The 24,168-nt window shown below is 41.1% G+C and overlaps 2 protein-coding genes across 2 annotated transcripts in view; both read right to left on the minus strand.

The window, feature by feature from the left end:
* CMKLR2 (chemerin chemokine-like receptor 2) overlaps nucleotides 1–24,168 on the minus strand; it is a 52,725-nt gene that overhangs the window by 18,442 nt on the left and 10,115 nt on the right. The gene's annotated exons all lie outside the window — the stretch shown is intronic.
* On the minus strand, nucleotides 14,149–14,361 carry LOC136126127 (DBIRD complex subunit ZNF326-like). The gene has a single exon (XM_065881196.1). The coding sequence runs from the start codon at nucleotides 14,359–14,361 to the stop codon at nucleotides 14,149–14,151; it is 213 nt and encodes a 70-aa protein (XP_065737268.1).

Here is a 24,168-nt window from a genome sequence, read left to right on the forward strand (position 1 = left end):
TGATCAGAGAGAAGGATTTGGTGTTGCTGACAGTTGTCTACGTGGATTGCCTTTGTAGAGTTCCCCATACACCCTGATAAAAAAGAACTCAAGAATGTATCTTCTGGGCTTCCCTGGTGGCGCAGTGGTTGAGAGTCCGCCTGCCGATGCAGGGGACACAGGTTCGTGCCCCGGTCCGGGAAGATCCCACATGCCGCGGAGCAGCTGGGCCCGTGAGCCGTGGCCGCTGAGCCTGGGCGTCCGGAGCCTGTGCTCCGCAACGGGAGAGGCCACAACAGTGAGAGGCCCGCGTACAGCAAAACAAACAACAAAAAAAGAAAAAAAGAAAAGAATGTATCTCCTGTAAAATGCATCTCCCGTGAAAAGAACAGGGGTGCTTGAGGGAACCTGTACTCTGCTTCTGATTGAATGACAGGAATGAGTAGAAAGAATCAATGGACATGAGAGAGAAACTCTGGTGAAAACCACAGATCCATTACCCGGCAAACATACATCGTCAGCAAACTTTACTTTTCAAGAGCCATCTACTTAGGGAAGAGAGATTTTGTTGAAAAGCATGTGTGTGTGTGTGTGTGTGTGTGTGTGTGAGGGTGGGGGGAGTTATTTGAGGTCATTGCTCAATATTTTCCACTAACTATCACATACAAACTGTATACCACACCCCAGTTTGTGCTCAAGACGTTTGGCACCAGCAGAATATTTTGCTACCCTTTGGAAAAACGATCTCTGCTTGGAAGGTGTTGGGGCACAGTAGTATTTTATAAAGATTCCCTGTTTATTCACCCAAGAGAAACAAGGGAGTTTTAAATGGAAATTGAAGGTTGAGTGTGATATTGATGGTTCCTGGGGTTGGGAGGTGGTAGAAAGGTAATTGTTGGATTGCACCTTCCCACCCCAAGGCCTGGCACAGCCTAATGTTGAATAAGAGAAGCGTCTTGCCTATCTGTAGCTCCCGTGTCATTTATTGCTTAATGCCATACTTTAAGACAAATGACAATATTCTTTGGCTTATTAGGATAAATGTAAGTGTTTTGGTTTGGCTGGAAAAGACACAACAAAAAAAGGGAGTGTTTTGGTAATGAAGGCCTTTGAAGGTCATACTTAAGCATTTGGATTTTATTGTATTGTCAGCTGGGAGCAAATAAAAATGTTTGTAGCAGGGAGTGGCATTGCTGAATTTTTGTTTTTGTAAAGATCATCTGGTAGCAGTTTGGGAGATATTGCCGCAATTGAAGTCAAAGATGGAAGGGCCTTAGGCAGTGAGAGTTAGAATGGAGATGAGGGAGACTTATTTGAAAGACATTCATTTAGGAGATTAATAGAAGCTTTCAGGAAGCTTAGCTAAGCTAGGATAACCTTCACAATAACTTTTTTTATTGAGTTGTCATTGAAAATCAACCCTGGATAGAAAAACTATAGCTAATTTCAGGCATACAAAAGTTTTATTCCATTTTAAAGGCAATGGGGTGGGGGAAGAGAAAATTTTTTCTTTATGAAAAAAATACAATTGAATCAAGTGCACATGAAATGATACCTATTTTCACTCTGCTGAGATCAAGGTCTTTTCATAAAAGGCACTTGCAGGCTGATTTGCATGTCCTACCTTCAGGCCCCACTAGGACAGTTTAAGAGAACACAGCACAGATTTGAAAGGTCAACGCCTACTTACATAACAGTTGATTTAATGCTCCACCCAGAAGTTTGTGTCCCGATTTGTACAATCTGTATGGCTCTGTTGATTGTGGGGAGGAAAACAGAGTGAATGATTAACCTTGGGTCAGGGAGAAACTTTCAGGCTTAATTTCTTTGCAAGACTTTAAGATAATGAACACATGGGTAAAATTTAAATATCAGGCCATAACGTGGTCTATCGCCTCTGGAATCAGAATGCCTGCTTTCAAATCCCAGTCTATTTCTTCCTGGCTGTGGAATCTTAGACAAATCACCTACTACCCTGAAGCCTCAGTTTCCTCATTTGTAAAATGAGAGTAGTAATAGTTCTAACTCATAGGGTTGCTAATGATCACAAAAGGAAATCCTCAGAAAGTGACTAGGTCAGTGCCCGGCCCAGACAGCATGCTCAATAATTATAGCTATTGATTACTACCAGTTGAAGACTAAAAGCAGTACACAATGGAGGGGGGTAGAGGGAAAGTAGAAAGGTAATGGGATTTCTTGGTATCACTTCAGGAGAAAAATGAGAAGATTTAAGTACAGATTTTAAAACTTGTTTTGCGTGTTTTATATTTTGAAAAATATTGATCTGTATTGAGATCACACCTAGTTAGATGCCTACCTTCTGAAGGCAGTTGGGGGACCCCTATGTCGAGCCCCCAAAGGCCACTATTATCCCCAAATCTGACCAAGAGTGGTGAGAAAATAGACACTGTAAAGCATTATATTTCTCTTACTTTTTAAAAAAGCTATTTTCATCTTTTGTTAAAGGTCTAGGTCTTTACCTCACTTTTCTCCAAATTTTATCTAGAGTCTGGGAAAGAATCACCACCATTAGCAATGTAATGTTTCAAAGCCTTGGTCAGAACAGAAATCCCTAAATTTCCTTAAAAAGTGATTTCTATGTATGCAAATAATTTTTTTGGCAAGAAGTAGGCACTTACTTTGGAAACCTTGATGCCATAGTACTTCTGTAACTCTATTTTTGTAGGGCATGTGACTAGATAGCTACTGGAGATCTGAATTGTTCGATTTATGTCGTGGATATTTTCGTCCACATAAGCAGTCAAAACTAGAGCTTTAATCCTTTTTAGGGTCTTCTGGGCAATGTTATGTCTACTGAAGAACTGATCTTGGAAGCAGCAGCCACAACAGTATACCTACCAGATTATTAAACTGCTCAAAGATTGATACCACCCATGGTTTAGACAGTAAAAAAAGGTTGTACGTGACTATGTTGGTCTGCGTCTAAAATCGTTAACCATGGCCTGAAATCTCTGCAAAGATATGCTTCAGAAAACTCAGGGACACCGAGTGGAAGTTTGTGCTGCTACCGTAATATACCTCTGTTTTCTGTTTCATCATTACTTGGCACTAAAAATGTTTTGGCCTTAATCACATATTGTCAATAACGTTGACAGAAATCTATGAAGAATTCCCAGTTGAGGATAGAAACTGAATTAGCAGCTATTATATGCTTATTCAATTTGTATCAAGATCTTTCCTTTCTAAAAAAAAGGAAGGAACAACACTCAAGTAATTTGCAAAATGTATTGAAGTTGCAGTCATATCACAAAACTATTCATCATCCAGAGAGGTAGTTAGTGAACTTGGTAAAGCAGGTGGAAGGGAAACTTGTTTTGGTAGCAACGGTAATGTTTTTCAAGACAGAAGCAGAAAAGTGGGGGGAGGTGGGAGGGACAACAATTCTAGAACTTCCTCCCATTCATACAAGATTATGCCTGAAAATATTTCTGCCTGTTTTTCACTTAGAAGGAGATATAGGAGGGAGTATAGGATCAAATGTAGTAGTGGAAGATAAAATAAAGCACCATTTGAAAGATTTGCCCATTGACAGTAAACAAACAGTTGAGTTCCACAATCATTATTGCAATGGTTTAGAGACATCCTTCATGTACACTTTTAATTATTTGACAGTAGTGAAAGTAAAGCTAGCAGGCTCAGCATTCCATTTTATCATGGTCAGTCTATATTAGGTGTAGTTTGTAGAGGTCTGCAAAAACAGATGTTGAGGAGACCACTGGAAAAAGAAGCAGTGCAGAAGAAAGGACTCCAGAGACTGAATTATATCTGTTGGAATGGTTGAAGGAATCAGTGAGAAAAGAAGACTAAAGGAGTCTGAGATTGCAGCGCTGTTTATAGTAGCCAAGATATGGAAGCAACTTAAATGTCCATTGACACATGAATGGATTTAAAAAAAGATGTGGTACATATATGCAATGGAATACTACTCAACCATTAAAAAGAATGAGATAATGCCATTTGCAGCAACATGGATGGACCTGGAGATTATCGTACTAAGTGAAGTACGTCAGACAGAGAAAGACAAATATCATATGATATCACTTATATGCTGAATCTTTAAAAAAAATGATAAAATGAACTTATTTACAAAACAGAAACGGACTCACAGACTTAGAGGATGAAATTATGGTTATGGACGGGGAAGGGTAGGGGAGGAGGGATAGATTGGGAGTTTGGGATCGACATGTACACACTGCTATATTTAAAATGGACAACCAGCAAGGACCTACTGTATAGTACAGGCAATACTGCTCAATATTCTGCAATAACCTAAATGGGAAAAGAATTTGAAAAAGAATAGATACATGTATATGTATAATTGAATCACTTTATTGTACACCTGAAACACAACACTGTTAATCAACTATGTTCCAATATAAAATAAAAATAAATAAACAAACTAATTAATTAGAAAATAAAGGAGTCTGAGAGCTGTTTTCAGATACTTGAAGATGAGGAAAAAGTAAGACAGTTATGCTGTCTTAAGGTCATGAATAGTAAGATATTTATGTTGATTCCAAAGTTGGAGCTAGGGCAAAAAATTAGTTGGCATAATAGCTAGGAAAAGTGTGACTTAGTGGATGGGATTTCCCTGGTGGTCCAGTGGTAAAGAATCCGCCTTCCAACGCAGGGGACACAGGTTCGATCCCTGGTCAGGGAACTAAGATCCCACGTGCCGCGGGGCAACTAAGCCCACGCGCCACAACTACTGAGCTCGCGCGCCTCAACGAGAAAGCCTGCGTGCCACAAACTACAGAACCCACGCACTCTGGAGCCTGTGCGCCACAACTACGGAGCCCGTGCACCCTGGAGCCTGCGTACCACAACTAGAGAGAGAAAACCCTCATGCCACAACTAGAGAGAAACCTGCGTGCCGCAAAAGAGCCTGCACGGAAGCAAAAGATCCCGCATGCCTCAACGAAGATCCCAAGTGCTACACCTAAGACCCAACGCAGCCAAAAAAAAAAAGAAAAGAAATAAATAAAATAAATATTTAAAAAAACGTTTGGCTTAGTGGAACCAAGAACTTATAGCTGTTCAAAACCTACCAACTGGAATTCCCTGGATGCCCAATGGTTAGGGCTCCATGCTTCCACTGCAGGGGGCCTGGGTTTGATCTCTGATCAGGGAACTAAGATCCCGCATGCTGTGAGACGAGGCCAAAAAAAAAAAAGAGAAAACCAACCAACAAACCAAAGAGATATTTATACATTGCACTTGAATGGCTGCTGGTGGGGACACTGTAGATGGCACTGACATCTGCACTCAGGGGGTCTTTAACATCATGCATTAAGGACAAGAGTCTATGATAATAGACATTACTTTTGAGCCCTTATTCTCTATTTACTGCTTAGGAAACTGAAGGTGAGGAAACTGCAAAAACCATTCAGTTGGCAAGTTGCCATGGTTGGATTCTTATCGAAATGTGTAAGTGCCCAAGTTCTTACCCTCTGGGCACCCAAGGTACAAGAATCCTTTCTCAAGAGTGTTTAAGGAAATAGTTTTTGAGAATGACACTGAATTTAGAGAATAATTCTACTTTCCTTTTCTAGAACTATACCTGTGGCTGAATAAAAAAGCAAAACAAAAATAAACCACTCTCCCCTGCAAATGAGGAAGACTACGTAGGAGGAAGCTCAGAATGATATAAGATAAAGAAATCCTCTTTGTTTTTTATTTAGACCCTTTCTCACCACTCCTCACCGCCCCCCCCCCCCAAGGCCCAGGGGACCCAGCTTGTGAGAACGGTTTTTATCTTTGAGCTTGTGTTGTGGCTACACAGTAGTGCTGTGCCAGAGGCCCATATTTACCCAGAATCTATTCTATTCCTGGGCCTGGTTCTAACTCTGCTGTTAAAGTTACTGCAAGTGTGGAAAAGTGAAGAACCAAATTACCAGACCAGGAACCAAATTACCAGACCATGGCTGGACTCCTATCCAGCCATGGCAGCTGGATTCTGAGGACATTAGGCAAACACATATTCTTTACTGCTCCATAGCAGGTTAAGTCTCAAGTCCCCTCGTGGTCTCTTATGGTGGCCTGGGCCATATATGGACTGCATTTGCCCAAGAGCCTCTTCTTTCTGCCGGGACCCCACTGTGATTTCTTCTTGTCCTACAATGGGCAAGGGTACTTTCAAATGGTGCATATCCACATCTTGGCTTAACACTTCAGGCACAGGACATAGGTGAGAGAGAAGAAAATCAGAAAGAGGGAGAAAAATTTAATCCAGTTTCTAGTTCTTTTTTTTTAAATTAATTTATTCTTTCTTTATTTTTTTATTTGTGGCTGCATTGGGTCTTCGTTGCTGCGCGTGGGCTTTCTCTAGTTGCAGCGAGCAGGGGCTACTCTTCGTTGTGGTGCGCGGGCTTCTCATTGCAGTGGCTTCTCTTGCTGCGGAGCACAGGCTCTAGGCACGCAGGCTTCAGTAGTTGTGGCTCGCAGGCTCTAGTGCGCAGGCTCAGTAGTTGCGGTGCACGGACTTAGTTGCTCCGCGGCATGTGGGATCTTCCCGGATCAGAGCTCGAACCCGTGTCCCTGCATTGGCAGGCGGATTCTTAACCCCTGCGCCACTAGGGAAGCCCCCCAGTTTCTATTTCTGATCAAAGCCCTCCAACCAAACCCCACTGTGAGGCTCTGAGGACTCCATTTTGTCCTCACCTAGCAGAGTCCTCAACAGGAACCAGGTTCTTCATGGGAGCAGTGCCCCCTAGAGGTTAGCATGACCCATCGTCACATTTCGAGATTTTCCTCTTATCTTAGATATGTTCCTTATTAAAACAAACGAGAGCTATTTTATCTCAGTACACTACTGTGGATACTTGTGACCCATCTCTGAACATCTGGACATCTTACTCTATCCATTCCAGGATTCCTTCACAATTATCCCCGGTGTCCCAGTTCCAGAATAGTTTCTTGTTGGTTTTCCCCATTGGTCCACCCACAAATTCAGATTGCATGACATAGGGTCAAGATTAGGGTGAGGCAAGTGAGGTTGGGTCATGCAAGTACGGAGCCAGATCCTGACTTCACTTAAAATTCTGATAGTTTGTTCAGCATGGATCTTTTACATACATTTTGTTTACTGAGATTTTTGGTGCCTGTTAAATTTTGCCTTAATTACCTCACCCTAGTTCCAGCCCTGCCATGACACCTGAGCCCATTGACGTCAGTGGAAGCAAAAGCCCCCGCTTCCACTGCAGGGGGCTACAGTTGAATGGTTGTAAGTGGACTGGTTGTTTGCCCTCGTGATCACATGGCTGCCTGGGAGCTGTGTCTGCCGCTGCTCCCCAGCAGAGGGTGTATCATATACTGCATATTGCTAGCTGGGAAAAGGTCAAAATCCAAAATTCCAAGTACAGCTTCTACTGAATGTGCTTTGCTTTTGCACAATCATAAAGTCAAAAAATAAGTTGAGTCATCGTAAGTCGGGGACGGTCTGTACTTTGGATAATTCAAAAGCCAAGTATTTCTCCAAGCACTCAAGCCTAAGAAAGCAGTCAGAAAATGTCCTGGCACCTATACAAGTAACACAATGTATCATCACTGAAACATAATGCAAGCAGTTTATTTCCTGACAAGGAGCTTGGAAGACACTGAGTAGCAAATCACTTGATACAATAAAATTTCTTTTTAAAAATTCTACTTTTAGAACACTTTCCTCTATCTTTTCTGTCCATCACAGATTTTCTCTAATAAGACAAAGTCAGACAAACCACTTCAAGCCTAAAGTCTGATTCCCTGAAACTATGTTTAATAGCTCATGTGACTAGTTATTAAAAGAAAAATCTTGGCAATTCTAAGCTCAACTTTAAAGCCACCTAAGAATAGTCATGTTAATAGTAACCATAGATATCTTGAGTCAAAAACACTTTAGTTTTGCTTGCATTTAAGATAAAGTTTTGAAGGTTCCGGAAAGAGATATTCAGAATGGTCATTCTGTTACTTCTAAAAAAGTCTAATTCCGGGCTTCCCTGGTGGTGCAGTGGTTGAGCGTCCGCTTGCCGATGCAGGGGACATGGGTTCGTGACCCGGTCCGGGAAGATCCCACATGCCGCGGAGCGGCTGGGCCCGTGAGCCAGGGCCGCTGAGCCTGTGCTCCGCAACGGGAGAGGCCACAACAGTGCGAGGCCCATGTACCGCAAAACAAACAAACAAACACACAAACAAAAAAACCCAAAAAGTCTAATTCCACCATACCGACCTGGAAAATTGACTGAAAGGCAGTGTCCAGAATGTTCTTTAGAATTTACCTGTCTTTCACTTCGGAACTAGCTTGTTAAGCAACACCTGCGTTGAACTTTATGCCAGTTACAGTGCAAAGCAAATCATCTTCTCAAACAGGTTTTCCCAGCTGTAACGTGCTTAGGCAGCAGTTACAGGCCCTGAATTATTACCCTAAAATGCATTTGGTAAGCCTACATTGAAGAGATAGATAATATGAACTAATGGCTTATTCAGTGCCTTTTCAACAACCATGAGAAGGGAGTCGATGTGATGTACCCAGAAGGTATCCCAATCAACCACTTTCACCTGCATTTCCACGAGATGGGCACCGTTCACCCAGGTACTGAGATTGGTGCCCTTTGGTGACCTCTTCTGACCTTTGGGCATGCTAAATTTCTGCTCAGCACAAGCTCTCTCCTTGACCGTGAGCTCAAGTAAGCCAAGAAAGCGATGTGGCAGCCTAAAATAAAAAGAGGGGGAGTGAATTTGCCCTTGGCTGTTTTCATAGAATTGGGGGAGTATTTGTCCAACTCTGCTTAAGCTGGTCAGAATGCACCCGGGGGTGCTGTGTTCTTTCCTTGGAATTAAATTTATGAAGAACAAGGATAAACTGGAGCATGTCCAGAAGAGAGGGAACAGGTTGAAGAGAAAGCTTAAAATGACACCATGGGAGGAGTGCTGAATGAACTGGTGGAAGCTATTTATCCTGGAAAAGAAAGAGCAGGATGTCGTTTTTCATGCAGAGAAGGGAATTGTTTTATCTGGCCAGAGAGTAAAGCTAAGAATATGAGGGAAAGAGAAATTTTAGCTCAGTATAAAGCAAAACTTTCTAGAGATTATAGTTGTTAAAAATTGGCATTTATTCATTTAATACATATTTCCTGAGCATCTCCTATGTGTTCTAGGCCCCAGTGAAACAGAAATGAATAGCAATGAACTGAAGCCATGGAGCTTTCAGCCTAGCACAAAGCTTTGTCAGATGATGGCACATTTCTCATACTTAGAGATGTTTAATGAGACAACCATAAATTGAAGGTTTTTCTGGCATCGAATGTGACTGGACTTAATGTCTAAAGTTCTGCCAACCCTGAAACTCTATGTTTTGTTTACTCTAATGTTACACTTGATGCAGTTTGATGGCTCTCCTGGCCATGGGTCAGGATGTACGGTTCTGATTCTGTGGCTTAGCCATGGTCTTCTATCAGTCAATGCATATATGCAGTGCTGCCTCTGCTGAGTGTAGCTTCATTTTATTTTATTTTGTTTTATTTTATTTTGTGCTAAGAGGGATGGGGTGGCATGGAGAGAAAACACTATAAAAGTTCTTTCATATGTGACGTACAGTGAAGGGAAACAATTTTCTTATGTCCCATATTCACCCCCAAAGATCTGGTTGTCATTTCTATTACTTTTATTCTTTTTCAACTTGCCATTATTGCTTGGGGAATGGGAGCTCTTCCTTTACAGACCAGTTTCAATTCTTTAATCTCTTTGAAGGAGGAAGGAGTCAGGTGGCTAAAAACCACAGAATCATAGTCCTTAAAGTAAGATGAGATAGTAGAGATAATCTACTCTAGTCCTTTCATTTTATACACAAGAAAACAGAAATTTAGCAGAACACTTTAAAAGACCTGAATACAAAGACAGAAGCACCAAAAACCACTAGAATTTTAGGCAGAATATCGACTTTGGGCAAAGAAAGTTTTATGAAGAATCAAACAGAGGGACTTCCCTGGTGGTCCAGTGGTTAAGATTCTGCCCTCCCAGTGGAGGGGGCACGGGTTCAGTCCCTGGCTGGTGAACTAAGATCCCACATACCGCATGGCACGGCCAAAAAAGAATCAAATAGAACTTCCAGAAATTACAAAGTTAATCTTGAAATTTAATTTAATGGATGCATAAGATGTAGCTTAGACCCAGCTGAAGGGAGAATGTAAACTAGAAGACATATCTGAAGAAGTTATCCAAAATGTAACACAGAGAGACAATGATATGAAAGGTATGAAAGGAAGGCTAGAAAATGAGAAGCAAAGAGTAAGAAGATCTAACATATATCAACTCAGAGTTTCAGAAGGGGATAAAGCCTTGTGTTAACCAGGTGGTTAAAAGTGGATGCACAGGGACTTCCCTGGTGGGCCAGTGGGTAAGACTCCGTGCTCCCCACGGAGGGGTCCTGGGTTCAATCCCTGGTCAGGGAACCAGATCCCATATGCATGCCACAACTAAGAGTCTGCATCCGCAAGGAAGATCTCACGTGCTGCAACTGAGGCATGGCGCAACCTAAATAAATAAACAAAAAAGAAAGAAAGTAAAAGCCAAGGATCTTTAAAAAAAATTAAAAAAATAAAGACAAAAGAAAAAGTGTATCCACAATCAGAATCTAGTTTATATTCAGATGTTTTGATCATTCAGTAATAAAGGATTATAAAATAATGTCCATAATAGTCCTAATCAGGACAGAGGATGACTGATTTGGGTACCACTCAATCTGGTGGTTCTCAGAGGTGCCAGATATTCTCTGGAGAGGAGAGGGTCCCCCATTGTCTTGAGAGCATCCACAAACCCTTACATCTGTGGTTTAGGAGGAAGGGTTCCTGTGGTCCTCATCTAACTATAGAACAACTCTTTAAGAGAATAAAATTGGAAGACAAAGATCATCCTAAAAGGAAATGAGAACCATGATTTGTAAACTTACGAAATGCCTGTAAATTTCTCATATTGATCATGTTTTTGCTATCTAATTATTCTCCTCTAGTGAGTAATAGTAAAGTCCTTAAGACAAATATAAATTTTTGCGGAGCAAAGAATATGGAAGTTGGAGAGATTTGTAACAAGGGAAGTAGGTAGAGTCAGCTACTGAGAGAGAGGAAAGTGCTGAGTTTCTGGGGCTCCTCAAGGATAAGAAGAGAAAACCGGCAGCTGGTTCAAGCCTGGCTCTGAGGTTGAACAGTAGAAAAACACAAGCAGGATTCCCCAACAATGTATCACAGCAGTCAACATAATAAGTTTTTCCTCCTTACTATAGTCAGATAAGAAATGACAGTGTAGGTAGAACCTTCCTAAGGACAACAATAATATCTCAAAAGCTAGGTGGAGTTGTGTTTCTGGCAATATGGTATTATAGATATTCTTTTAAATCTTTTCACTACAAAATCTCTAAAAGCCACTATACTAAATGTAAAAATCGTCTTTTTAAATGTATGGCTGAGCTAGCAAGAAAGTAAGGAAAATCCTTAGTGGCCTGAACTGAAATGGGAACAGGAATCTAGAGAGACATTAAAGTTTTTGGCTGTCTTATCACCCATGTGATCTTTCCTTTGTTCTTACCTCCATGCAAAGCTCAGAAGGTATAAGGTAGGACCTGGAAATTTCCTTAAATGCCTAGAACCAATAAGCAACCCAGTTTTTGGTGAGAGGCTCTGTGTGCATATTGGGGGTGCATTTTCAACTCTGCCTTAGCTTCCACTTTCCTTGCACGGAATCTCAAGGTCATCCAGAGGTGAGAGCTTAGGGCCTTTTCGGGTCTTTCTTGTCAATGCACAGAGCCCTGGGCATGTGCACCACCCTATACATGCACGTGGCCTTCTTGATTCAGAAGCTTCCCAAAGCCCCTCTGTATGTCTCATTCTGTTTTTAATTTTTTGTTAGTCTAATGTTTTCCCCCAACTGGTATCCATCACCTCAGACAGCTGCAAGGTTAAGTAATTGCCTGTAATTGTTTTCAACAAATGTTTATGGGGAAAAAGTTTTTCACACTTAATGAGTTCTGAGTTAAATCAGTCTTGCAAGTGGGATTTTCCAGGGAACAAACAGGTCATGTAATAAGTCTCTGGGGATGAAGCTTTGAAGGAGCTCCAGCCCCTTTCTGTTCCTTCCAGTGGCTGTCGGGCTGCTGGTCTTCACCATGAATGCAGGCTGTTGGTTTTCAAGGATATCACAAAGCAGGAGAGTCCGAGATGGGACTAGGGCAAGTGAAAAATGCCACAGAGCTCATTGCTTTTACTGAGATTGAACAGTTTTTTCCCCTCCTTCTCCTCCTCCTCCTTCTTTTTAAACACTCCCCGGATTGTTGCAAGCCTTTGGGAAATTTCCAGAGTTCTGAAACATTTGATTCTGACCATTAGCCAGTTTCTTGTTACTTCTGTGGAAGAGAGAATTTTCTGAGGTCCTTACTCCACTATTTTTGCTGATGTCACCTCGATAGGGAGTTTGAACTGGCATACTCTGTGTGTCTGGAAACCACTTGGCCCAAATAGCATGGTGTTCTTTTAAAAATTAGGCTTATGAAATCTAGGAGGAATGTAGACTACTTAATAGTTAAATTCCTATGGAAAAATGTGTATTTTCCCACCATTTCCTTCTCCTTCTTAAGCTTGATTTAGCCCTAGAGACTATAAAAGTGAATGAATAAATAAATGAATTAATCAGTTAAATTCATGACTCATCAAAGGGTCCAGGACAGGGACTTAAACATAACGGACACTCAAGGAATAGTGCTGAGGCAAAATGGATTGGCTCAAAATAGGCAAAATTGACCTGTTCTCTATTATATCTTATCCTATTCATAACATTAAATATTTGGATTTATATTTATCCCACATGAAATTGTATACTTTTTATATTGAAGATTTCCCACTTCCTTTAGTTTTTATGGGATATATATATCTTAGTTCGGGTAAAAAATAAGTCCTATAATATAGATTTTTGGGTTTTTTTTTTAAACTTACAACATAGTTTTATAAAGGCCCACAATTACATGAGATAAATGATAACATCTACATAGTTTATGCACGTTACATTTACAATGTAATAGGGCAGGAAGAGATATGGTAAAACATTTAAATGTGTTACATTACTTCAATTATTTACAGATCACTAAATAGAAGGTACTATTTACTTCTGAATCCTAGTAACCATATAAAAATGATTCCTCTTTTCAACTACATTTTTCAAAACATCTATCACGTAAACAAAATTGTTGTATCTATCTTCTTGATTTTTCTCTACTATAAACCATAATGGCACACTTGAAGCAGGAAAAAGAAAAGTAAGCATCATTCGGTCCATCCTTAAGGAATCCAGATCCTTCAATTTATGAAGAAGGACAATACTTTCAAATGTTTCCTAACTAGTTTTACTTATATCTAGTAGGAATCTTTGTGCCTCAAACAGTAGACCCCCCCTTGACCTGAAATGTCAACCCTAAAGCCTGTAGGAGTTCAACTAGGTTTAAGCTTTATACAGCATTGACAGTGAAACATAAGTACAATCTAAATTCTACTGCATTAAAATAAGCAAAGGTATCATACTCATGGCTTTAATATAATGTTCCTAGTCTAGAGCACAAGTGTTTCTGGTATAAGCAGTACCTGCCAATAAGTAATCTAGACATGATTTAAAGAACACTTTTATTATTACAATATGCTCTTGTAACTTACTCTAAAATTAAAAGAATAACTATTTTAAATGTTTCTTAGAAATTGAATGTTGCTAGACTGGTTCAGTTAAACCCATTCTAGTCAAAGACTGCTTTGCTGCTTTATAGAGTATCCCACAGTAGTAAAGATTTTTGGAGATTCATAACAAAAAGCTTCACAAATAATATTTCCAATAACATTTTTATATCATTTGTTCAGGACATTCTGATTGATAAGCAGTTAAAGGTAAAAGAAGGAAAAAAAATGCTCACTGCTAAAGACAGAAAATCTTACTCTATTATAATGAAATGATAAAGGTTTTCCTGAGATTTTCCTAATGTCTGCCAGTGATGCTGAGATAATTTTTAGAACCACTAACACCTTTCAACATTTAAGGTGATTCTAAATAGCAAAGTTCAAGTAGCGTCACATGCCTAAGGAATAGGAAATTAGAATATCCAGAATCTTACAGTCATCTAAGTATTTGGCCAAGTGATGAAGCAATTTACCTGCTACCCCCACCACCACCACTGTGACTGTCCATGCCATATGACTGGTTTAGGTAGGAGTCTATGGATCTTTGACCCCCACAGGATCCATGGCCATGGTCACGATCCATCCCTCCATAAGATCCGGGGCCATAATCACGATCCATTCCATTAAAGCTCTGATAAGTATTTCTGCAAGCAAAGTGTGTGTAATCGTCCTCGAAGTCCATGGCGGAGGCTCGGGGCCGACGGCCTCGGCAGCGTTGGGCTGGGCTGTGGCGGGAGGCGAGTGCCCGTGACCCGCGGTTACACACAGCCAGTCAACGCGACCAAGAACCTATAATATAGTTTTAACAGTAAATTCTTTCCATTAAAAAAAAGAAGAAAGGAGAAAGGAGGGAGGAGACAGGAAGATATTCTTGTCAGTTGTCGAGGTGGTGGCCACTGACAAATTTTGCAAGTATTTTGACAAACACCTAGCAGAAATAGGCTTATTTTCCTTCAGAAAACTCATAACTAACTCAATTGAAGGATATTAGGTAAAGAAGCCTGTTTGGAAATAATCTGAAAAGATTCTTGTGTCTCATGTCTTTCTTAATTTGTTATAATGAACGAGTCATAATATATTAAGAGGATTAGAGCTGCTTATAATAAGAGCACTACAGTTAAAGGACTAACAATATAATATAATATGATTATGATATAACATAATATGATGGGATAAGATAATATGATTCTTTCATTTCCTGTTCTCACTAACACATTACAAAAACAACTAAGTGGCTTTTTATTTTGCTTTATTTTGTTAGAGAAGATGTGAACGTTAAGTAGAATCTGGCTATGTTTTCACACACAAACACATACGTGCACAAATAATGACAACTCAATTTTATAAAAATGTAATGAAAACCGTTTTATAAAAAAAAAACAAAATGTTGTATCTCTTTACTTCTCTTTAACTCTCCTTAATTAATAATGGATATAAAAGCAGACCTTTAATTATTATTCTAACAAAGATAGTCCACATCTTTAAAAATTCTTTCATCTGTATTAATACTTAAAATCATCTAAGAAAAAGCAAATGGTATTTTCCTCAGTTCTTGTGACATTATGTCTTATGCCTTTCAAATTTGAAAAAAAAACACTCTGAAAAATAGGAAGCTTCTTCAAGACATCACACCCAGTCTCCTTAGAAAGTCTTTGATATGGAAAAACAGAGGGATTGTTCCAGTTTAAAAGAGAAAAGACCAAAAAAAAAAAAAAAAAAAAGGAATTTAACATGACTATTGAGTAGATACTGATTTTAAAACACTATAAAACATATTTTGAGGATAATAGGGAGAATTTGAATATGAATTGAATATCATTAAGATATCTTTTCATTTTCTTAGGTATGTTAATGATATTGTTTTGTACGAGAATCTTCTTTATTATAGGTGCATGCTGAAGTTTTTAGGGCTGAAGTCTACAACTTAACTTTCAAAAGATTCAGAAAGATATATATATACATATATATATATATATATAGTCCTGGGATAAACCATAATGGAAAATAATGTAAAAAAAAGAATGTATATATATGTATAATTGAGTCACTTTGCTGTACAGCAGAAATTAACACAGCATTGTAAATCAACATTGTAAATCAAAAGACAAGAAAAGCAATATATATATATATATGTACACACACATAGTAGTTGTCCAGCTAGGAATGTAAAATCTGATTTCAATCATGAAATGTGGTAAATGGAAATGCATTGTCCAGATCCCCCTACAAGGACAAACTAACTCCTGGGAGAGGTGTCAAGAGGCCACATCCAACTAATAGCCCTTCAGAGACTGCTGCTACTACACAGAGCCCCTTTGCCCAAGGTCATGCCTTTCTAGGATAGCCAACTGTCAGCGATGATTGAGGTGGAAGTAGAAAGGCCTGGTCACTTTGGACCAATGGGGGATAATCCTGATGGGTCCATTTTAGCTTCAGAGGTCCATTTGGAGTCGGCTCTGTCAGTCCTACCTTACAGCTCAACTTCTCCCTCTGCCCGGTTGTGTTGTTCCCCCAATGCCCCGCCCCATTCCACATGCAGGTATCGATCCTAAGGGCACAACCTAGTAAATATCTGACCCTTAAATTCTGTCTCAAAGTCTTCTTCTAGGAGAACTGAATCTGCGACACAAGATTGATATCAGACAACCTCTAAATGATGAACACTTATTTTTAAAGTTCTGTTTTCTTAAAAAATAGCAGTGTCATCAAAAACAAAGAAAAGCTGTGGAAATGTTCTGAATTAAAAGAGGCTAGAGGGCTTCCCTGGTGGCACAGTGGTTAGGAATCCGCCTGTCCCCGGTCGGGGGGACAGGGGTGCGATCCCTAGTCCGGGAGCATCCCACATGCTGCGGAGCAACTAAGTCCGTGCACAAAAACTACTGAGCCTGTGCTCTAGAGCCCTCGAACCACAACTACTGAAGCCCATGAGCCTAGAGCCCGTGCTCTGCGACGAGAAGCCACCGCAACGAGAAGCCCGCACACCACATCAAAGAAGCAGCCCCCGCTCTCGCCAACTAGAGAAAGCCCGCGCACAGCAATGAAGACCCAATGCAGCCAAAAATAAATAAGTAAAATAAATAAATTTATAAAATAAAATAAAAGAGACTAGAGAAACGCATGACAATAAATGAGATATGTGATGTTGGACTGCACCCTGTACTAGAGGAAAATAAAAGACCAAAAAGAACACTGCTGGATCAATTGACAAACTAGAATGTGGATTACAGATGAGATTTAAAAAAGTATTGCATCAAAACTATTACATATAGAATGGATAAACAGCAAGTTCCTTCCCTGTGTATAGCACAGGGAACTATATTCAATATTCTGTGATAAACTATAACGGAAAAGAATATTTAAAAAAAGAATGTATAGGGACTTCCCTGGTGGCACAGTGGTTAAGACTCCATGCTCCCAATGCAGGGGGCCTGGGTTTGATCCCTGGCCAGGGAACTAGATCCCACGTATATGCCGCAACTAAGAGTTCACATGCCACAACTAAGGAGCCTGCTTGCCTCAACTAAGACCCAGCACAACCAAATAAATATATTTTTAAAAATGTGTATATATGTGTAACTGAATCACTTTGCTCTACAGCAGAAATGAACACAACCTTGTAACTCAACTATACTTCAATTAAGAAAAAGTACAGCATCAATTTTAAATTTCCTGTAGTTGGTAAATATACAGTGGTTATGTAGGAAAATGTCCTTGTTCTTAGGAAACAGACACTGAAAAATATAGGGGAAAGGGGGCACATTGTATGCAACTTCCTCTTGAACGGTTCAGAAAACGTAGATACACACATACATAGAATATAGTAAAAGAAAATGGGGCAGGGAATTCCCTGGTGGTCCAGTGGTTAGGACTCTGCACTCTCACTGCCCAGGGCCCAGGTTCAATCACAGGTTGGCCAAAAAAAAAAGCAAATGGGGCAAGAGTTTAAAAATTGGTGAATCTAGGTAAAGGGGGTGTGAGAGGATTCTTCTTATTTTTCTTGCAACTTTTCTGTAGGCCTGAAATTATTTTCAAATAAAAAATTAAATATATGTACGTATATATGTACATATAAATATAAATAATAATAGATCAACCAGCTGTAGCAAAATGTTAACAATTGATTTATGTTATAAGTATATAGTTGTTCTCTGACCTATTCTTTGGACTTCTCTGAATGTTAAAAATTTTTCATAATGAAAATTTGGAAAGAAAATACAGGCCAGGATGTTTGCTGTGGCTTACCTCTTTAAGGCTTGCAAGATTATACCTTTAGGGCTTCCCTGGTGGCGTGGTTAAGAATCCGCCTGCCAATGCAGGGGACACGGGTTCAAGCCCTTGTCCAGGAAGATTCCACATGCTGCGGAGCAACTAAGCCTGTGCACCACAACTACTGAGCCTGCGCTCTGCAACTACTGAAGCCCAAGTGCCTAGAGCCCGTGCTCTGCAACAAGAGAAGCCACCATAATGAGAAGTCCGTGCACCTCAACAAAGAGTAGCCCCCGCTCGCCGCAACTAGAGAAAGCCCGTGGGCAACAACGAAGAACCAACACAGCCAAAAATAAAATAAAGAAAATAAATAAAAATTAAAAAAAAAATAAAGATTATGCCTTTATTTCAGGTTGCTTCCACGAGTTTTTGGTCACTCTATTTGTGATTAACTTAGAGAACACAGATTAGCATACCAATTAGACTCTAAAAATTTCCCCCTCTATAAAGTAGAACTCTGTAAATCATTAACTATTTACCTCCTCACTCTAAGAAACCCTGTTAGATATACAGTATAAACTCTGAGTACCAAAACTTTGTCTTCTTTTATTCTCTACTATGTCCTTAGTTGCTAGATATCAAGTCCTAGAACATGGAATATGCTCTGTAAATACCTGTTAAAGGAACAAGTGAGGAAGATCTAAAATAACTATGATTTTGGTATGGATGAATAATTTTACCTACCAAACTATCAAATCAACTCTTTTACCTACCAAATCAACTCCTATCATTATGGCCAAAATTAAATTTGGTTTTACTGTTTTTTGCTTACTTTCTCTTTCTTACTACAAGTTGGGAGAATCAGAATTTTGTAATTATTTCAGCAAACAAGTAGTTAATCAGGGTGAAGCTGAGCCGGGAAGTAGTTTGAAGTAGTGCTTCTGGGTGGGTTCCTGGGGGAAGCAGCAGAGAGCCTTTTGAATGCAAACCCATTAGGGTGCTCAGGTGCAGGGTGACCTTGAGGAAAGAGGTGCAATGGTAGCTAAGGGCTTAGGAGGGGAGGACCCACCACACAGGATTGAGCTGACTTGAAACAGGAGAACCAATGCTCCACTACATGTGGAGGATTGAAGTCAGGAGGCTCTATGAAGCCGCACGTCAGAGAATATAGCCCATTTATTAGCAAATTGTCAGTACTCACTCAGTGAGACTGGAAATGAATAAAGCTGCAGGAGACAGAGTAGCCAGGAATCAGAATGCAGAAATTAGCACTGGAGCAGGAGCCAAGAGGAAACTAAACCGATGTGGAAATAGGGCACAGCAGCTGGAGGCATCAGTTTTGTCCTGTTTGGATGTTTCCCCACATGGGCCTGGGCAGAAGTGTTAACCATGAAACAAGAGCCTTCCCATGATCATGACCTCCTGACAAACCACTGGGGCTGACGGTGCTTGTGGCTAACTGGGGCTAAAGTGTCCCTCTGAGGCACACACTGCTGTTGTTTCAGGGCACCCTTTATATTCTGCTTTACTATCCTTACTGTTTCTACTTCCAGCTCAGAATCAGAGAAAGTAGAGCAAAGTATCACCAAGAGCCTGCAATTTTTCATCTTTATCCTCCCATCCAGAGCCCACCTTCTCATCTGCAAATCTAGAAAGCTGTTTTCTCCCTAGGCAACTTTTATTCAAAATAATTTGTTTAAAGTTATAATTATTTTGCATTGACTAATTTAAAATTATCTTTTAAACTAACAGATCAGCAAATTATCTGAAATGTTTTCAAAGTGACGTCTTATCATACTGCTTAAAAAGGACCACACTCCTCCATTTCTTGACACACTGAGGTGGAATATTGGAAGTAAAATCAGTACAGTGGTCTTAATACAGAGGTACGCTGTCAGACATGACTTATGATACTTAGGCATCCTGAAAAATATGGTTTATGGTTGGGTTTTATTTCAGGTTCTCTCTGCTTGTCATTGTCTTCGTCTATTTTGCAATCGTGCAATAGTCTCATCCAGAGAAATACAAAGGAATTGTGTCTAATGGAATGCAATCAGTTATTGCCCTGTAAATATCGACCAGTTCTGCCAGTTTTGTAACTGTTTATAAATCCATTTCAACATTCCTGATGGTCTACACATTTGTGAGACTGTGAATTCTTTTTACCCATTGTAACATCTTCTTTCTTTTTTTTTTTTTTTTTTGCGGTTACACGGGCCTCTCACTGCTGTGGCCTCTCCCGTTGCGGAGCACAGGACGCGCAGGCTCAGCGGCCATGGCTCACGGGCCCAGCCGCTCCGCGGCACGCGGGATCATCCCGGACCGGGGCACGAACCCGCGTCCCCTGCATCGGCAGGCGGACTCTCAACCACTGCGCCACCGGGGAAGCCCCCCATTGTAACATCTTAACTGATTCTATCATTAATAGAGTTAAATAAAACCTTTGAAACAGGTTAACTTTATATTTGTGAGTCATGATTTACCTGTTTTGAAAAAAATGGTCTTTTAAGAGGCCTTTAGTCTAAAAGTATTAGTCTGACCTTAGGAGGACAAATGAGTAGGGAGAGGTGGGTAGGGATGTGAAGGTTTTTTAAAAAGTGTACATGAGGGCTTCCCTGGTGGCGCAGTGGTTGAGAGTCCGCCTGCCGATGCAGGGGACGTGGGTTCGTGCCCCGGTCCGGGGGGATCCCACATGCCACGGAGCGTCTGGGCCCGTGAGCCATGGCCGCTGAGCCTGCGCGTCCAGAGCCTGTGCTCTGCGACGGGAGAGGCCACAGCAGTGAGAGGCCCGCGTACCACAAAAAAAAAAAAAAAGTGTACATGAAGTTTTTTTCTGGCCCACTCAATTTCCAAAACCCAAATTTACCTTCCACTCCTAGGATGATGATGGAACTGAGCATCAGGACAGGGGGAAGCACTCATTTAGGAGAAAGGGGTGGGGTAGGGCTGGGGGCTTGGTTTAAGTGCAATACCAGGCAAGCAGGGAAGGGCTGAAGGAGAGAGAATTCTGATACCCCCCCCCCCACATTTGTATTGCTGAGGCAAATTCCTTCTTTAGGGATCCCAGCCTCTTTTCCCTGCATCCTTCATTCCTATCTGCTCTCTTTAAGGCCATATGTTAAAGCCAGGCCCTTGATATGACTGCTGGAAGATTAATACAATTGTTTGACACAGCCAGGATATTAGCACAGCATTCAAATATGTGCAGCTTTCCTTTTATCTCTCTCTCTCTTTTATTTTTTTTTGCAGTCAGACTGAGGCCTCTTAATCCCTTCAGCTGCTACTCAGAGGAAGGGAGTCAAGCCAGTGTTCTAGCCACACCAAACTCCAAAATAATTGGTTAGATATGGCACTTTGCCTGATCAGCGCTGCAGCTGGAGAACACAGAATGCCTTCCTCGGCCTGAGGATGGATACACTGTCTGCCTCACCGAAGAGGGATGAAGAGAAGTCCCAGTACTATCTGATCGGCTCCTGCCCTTGCCTCAGCTCTCCCTTGGGATAACAAAACCCATCAGGGTGTTTATGCAGAGTGGACTTTTATTTCTACATTCCCTTCTCCAGTCCTCCCGGTCTGTCTTCTTTCTCTTCTGTCCCCTTGGTTAAACTTCCCTCTTCCCTACCAGTCCCTCCTCACCACATGCTTCGATGTAATCCAGAAACAATTACCAACCTTTCTGGGCAGTATTTTATGGCGGTTAAGAATGAGAGCCCTGGGGTCAGACAGGCCTCGGTTTCTAACTGCAGTGCCACTTAGCACCTACCTGTGTGGCCTTGGGAAGTCAGTCAAAAGCTCTAACCATCAGTTTTTCCATCTGTAAAAATGATACAGGGACAATAATATCTACTTTATCGGGCAGCTGTGAAGAGGAAATGAGGCAATGGAGTGAAGCTCAGTGTTGGACACAGTCATCTGTTATGACTGTAACCTTCTTCTCAGTTTCCAGTCTCCTATTTCCTATTTTCCCTCTGTTTCTAGTGTACTTCTATTTCCTATTTTCTTTACTTTTTTTTTTTTTTTTTTGCGGTACACGGTCCTCAGCTCCGGATGCACAGGCTCAGCGGCCATGGCCCACGGGCCCAGCCGCTCCAGGGCATGTGGGATCCCCCCGGACCGGGGCACGAACCCGTGCCCCCTGCATCGGCAGGCAGACTCCCAACCATTGTGCCACCAGGGAAGCCCAATTTCCTATTTTCTTATTTGTAGGTAGTACTTCACATTTTCCCCCTCAGTCCAACATAGAAACTGATGAGGTTCAAGACATGCTATCCCCAAATATGACACCTTGGCATATGGAACAGTTTTTTTTTTTTAATTTTTTATTTTATTTAATTTATTTTTGGCTGCACTGGGCTTTCATTGCTGTGCGCGGGTTTTTCTCTAGTTGCGGCGAGCGGGGGCTACTCTTCTTTGCGTGCGCGGGCCTCTCATTGTGGTGACTTTTCTTGTTGCGGAGCACGGGCTCTAGGTGTGTGGGCTTCAGTAGTTGTGGCTCATGGCCTCAGTAGTTGTGGCTCACGGGCTTAGTTGCACCGAGGCATGTGGGATCTTCCAGGACCAGGGCTTGAACCCGTGTCCCCTGTATTGGCAGGCGGATTCTTAACCACTGCGCCACCAGGGAAGCCCTGGAATAGTTTAAACTGAAGAAATATGAGAAACAAAAGGTACAGGAAGGATTTCTGACCTTCCCCTGAGTCAGGACATGAGATCCTCATGTGAGACGTGCCCTCTCCATACCCTTAGGAAAGGAGCATCTTTATCTCCAAAGAAGGAGGGATGCTGAGAGGAATCTGAATGAACAGGCCTTGCTAAGTTTCCCCCAATTTACCGCCCTTAGCACATACCCCTTTTGTCCTATCACATTTCTTGATGACTCTCCACTTTTCATGAAACCTAGTACACATAAAAATACTCAGGTGGTGCAGTGGTTGAGAGTCCGCCTGCCGATGCAGGGGACACGGGTTCGTGCCGCAGTCCGGGAGGATCCCACATGCTGCGGAGCGGCTGGGCCCGTGGGCCATGGCCACTGGGCCTGCGCGTCTGGAGTCTGTGCTCCGCGACGGGAGAGGCCACGGCAGTGAGAGGCCCGCGTACCACAAAAAACAAAACAAAAAAACCCAAAAAAACTCAGGTTTAACTATTTCCTCGGGTCTTTATTTTCTTATGAAAGCTCCCATGTCATGTAAAACTTTTATTTAAAAATGTGTATGCCTTCCCCCTGTTAACCTGTCTTTTGTTATAAGTGCCCCAGCTGAGACTTTAGAAGAGGAAGAAATGATATTTTTTTCCTCCCCTACATTAGCAAATCAATGACAGTGGTCACATGTACCGTATTTTTTTATTACAAGCAATTTCAGTTTCTTCATCTGTGATCTGCGGAGAAACACCATCAGTAAACCATTGTAAGGCTGTTGTAAGAATTAAACAAGATAATGTATATGAGTGCCTAGCACAGTGCCTGGCTCCTAGTAAGAGCTCAGGAACTGTGTTATATCTTACTTTATTAATCCTTTCATTAGGGTGTATTATGAAATAATTCACATAACTAACATAACGCTTTGTTGAAAAGTAGGGAATTCTTGGGCTTGCAGCTAGTTTAATGATCACTGGCTCTAATCAGAGAGCTCGTTTGATGATATTATTTGTAATTAGTTTAGATATCATTTTGGACTTATGTTTCATCCTAAAAGAAAACATTAGCTGAAAGATACCACTCTGAGCAACAAAATAATGGTTTCCTACTCTTACAGTAAAGCTACATTATGCTCATTCCTTCCTTTCCAAAGGGGGACATTTTGACCCTGTGATAATGTTTTACTTAAAGGAGTTTATTTTATTTTACATCAAATGACTCATGTAGATGAGTTCATTTCTTGTGACGAAGATGGAAACAAAGTAGCTGAGCTTCTTGCTGTAATCTCACTGACTTGCTGTAATCCAGCTGGCTAGAAAATACAATTGTCTGGCTCAGAAAAAAAAAAACACAAAAAACGAGCTTTCCCAAAGAAATTCTGTTTGGGCATTCTCTTCAGTTTGATGAATGAGTTGTTTACTGAGCTTGAGAAAGTGTAAAAAGGAAGAAATGGCCTTTTAAAAAAAAATTTACTTATTTATTTTTGGCTGCTTTGGGTATTCACTGCTGTGCACGGGCTTTCTTTAGTTGCAGCGAGTGGGGGCTACTCTTTGTTGTGGTGCACAGGCTTCTCATTGCAGTGGCTTCTCTTGTTGTGGAGCACGGGCTCTAGGCACGCGGGCTTCAGTAGTTGTGGCACGTGGGCTTCAG

This window comes from Phocoena phocoena, chromosome 7, assembly GCF_963924675.1.
Source record: "Phocoena phocoena chromosome 7, mPhoPho1.1, whole genome shotgun sequence".
In the NCBI taxonomy this organism is placed as follows: Eukaryota; Metazoa; Chordata; class Mammalia; order Artiodactyla; family Phocoenidae; genus Phocoena; species Phocoena phocoena.

Bases quoted from the DNA above. Each gene is read 5' to 3' on its own strand.
- LOC136126127 (XM_065881196.1), bottom strand. From the start codon at position 14,361: ATGGACTTCGAGGACGATTACACACACTTTGCTTGCAGAAATACTTAT.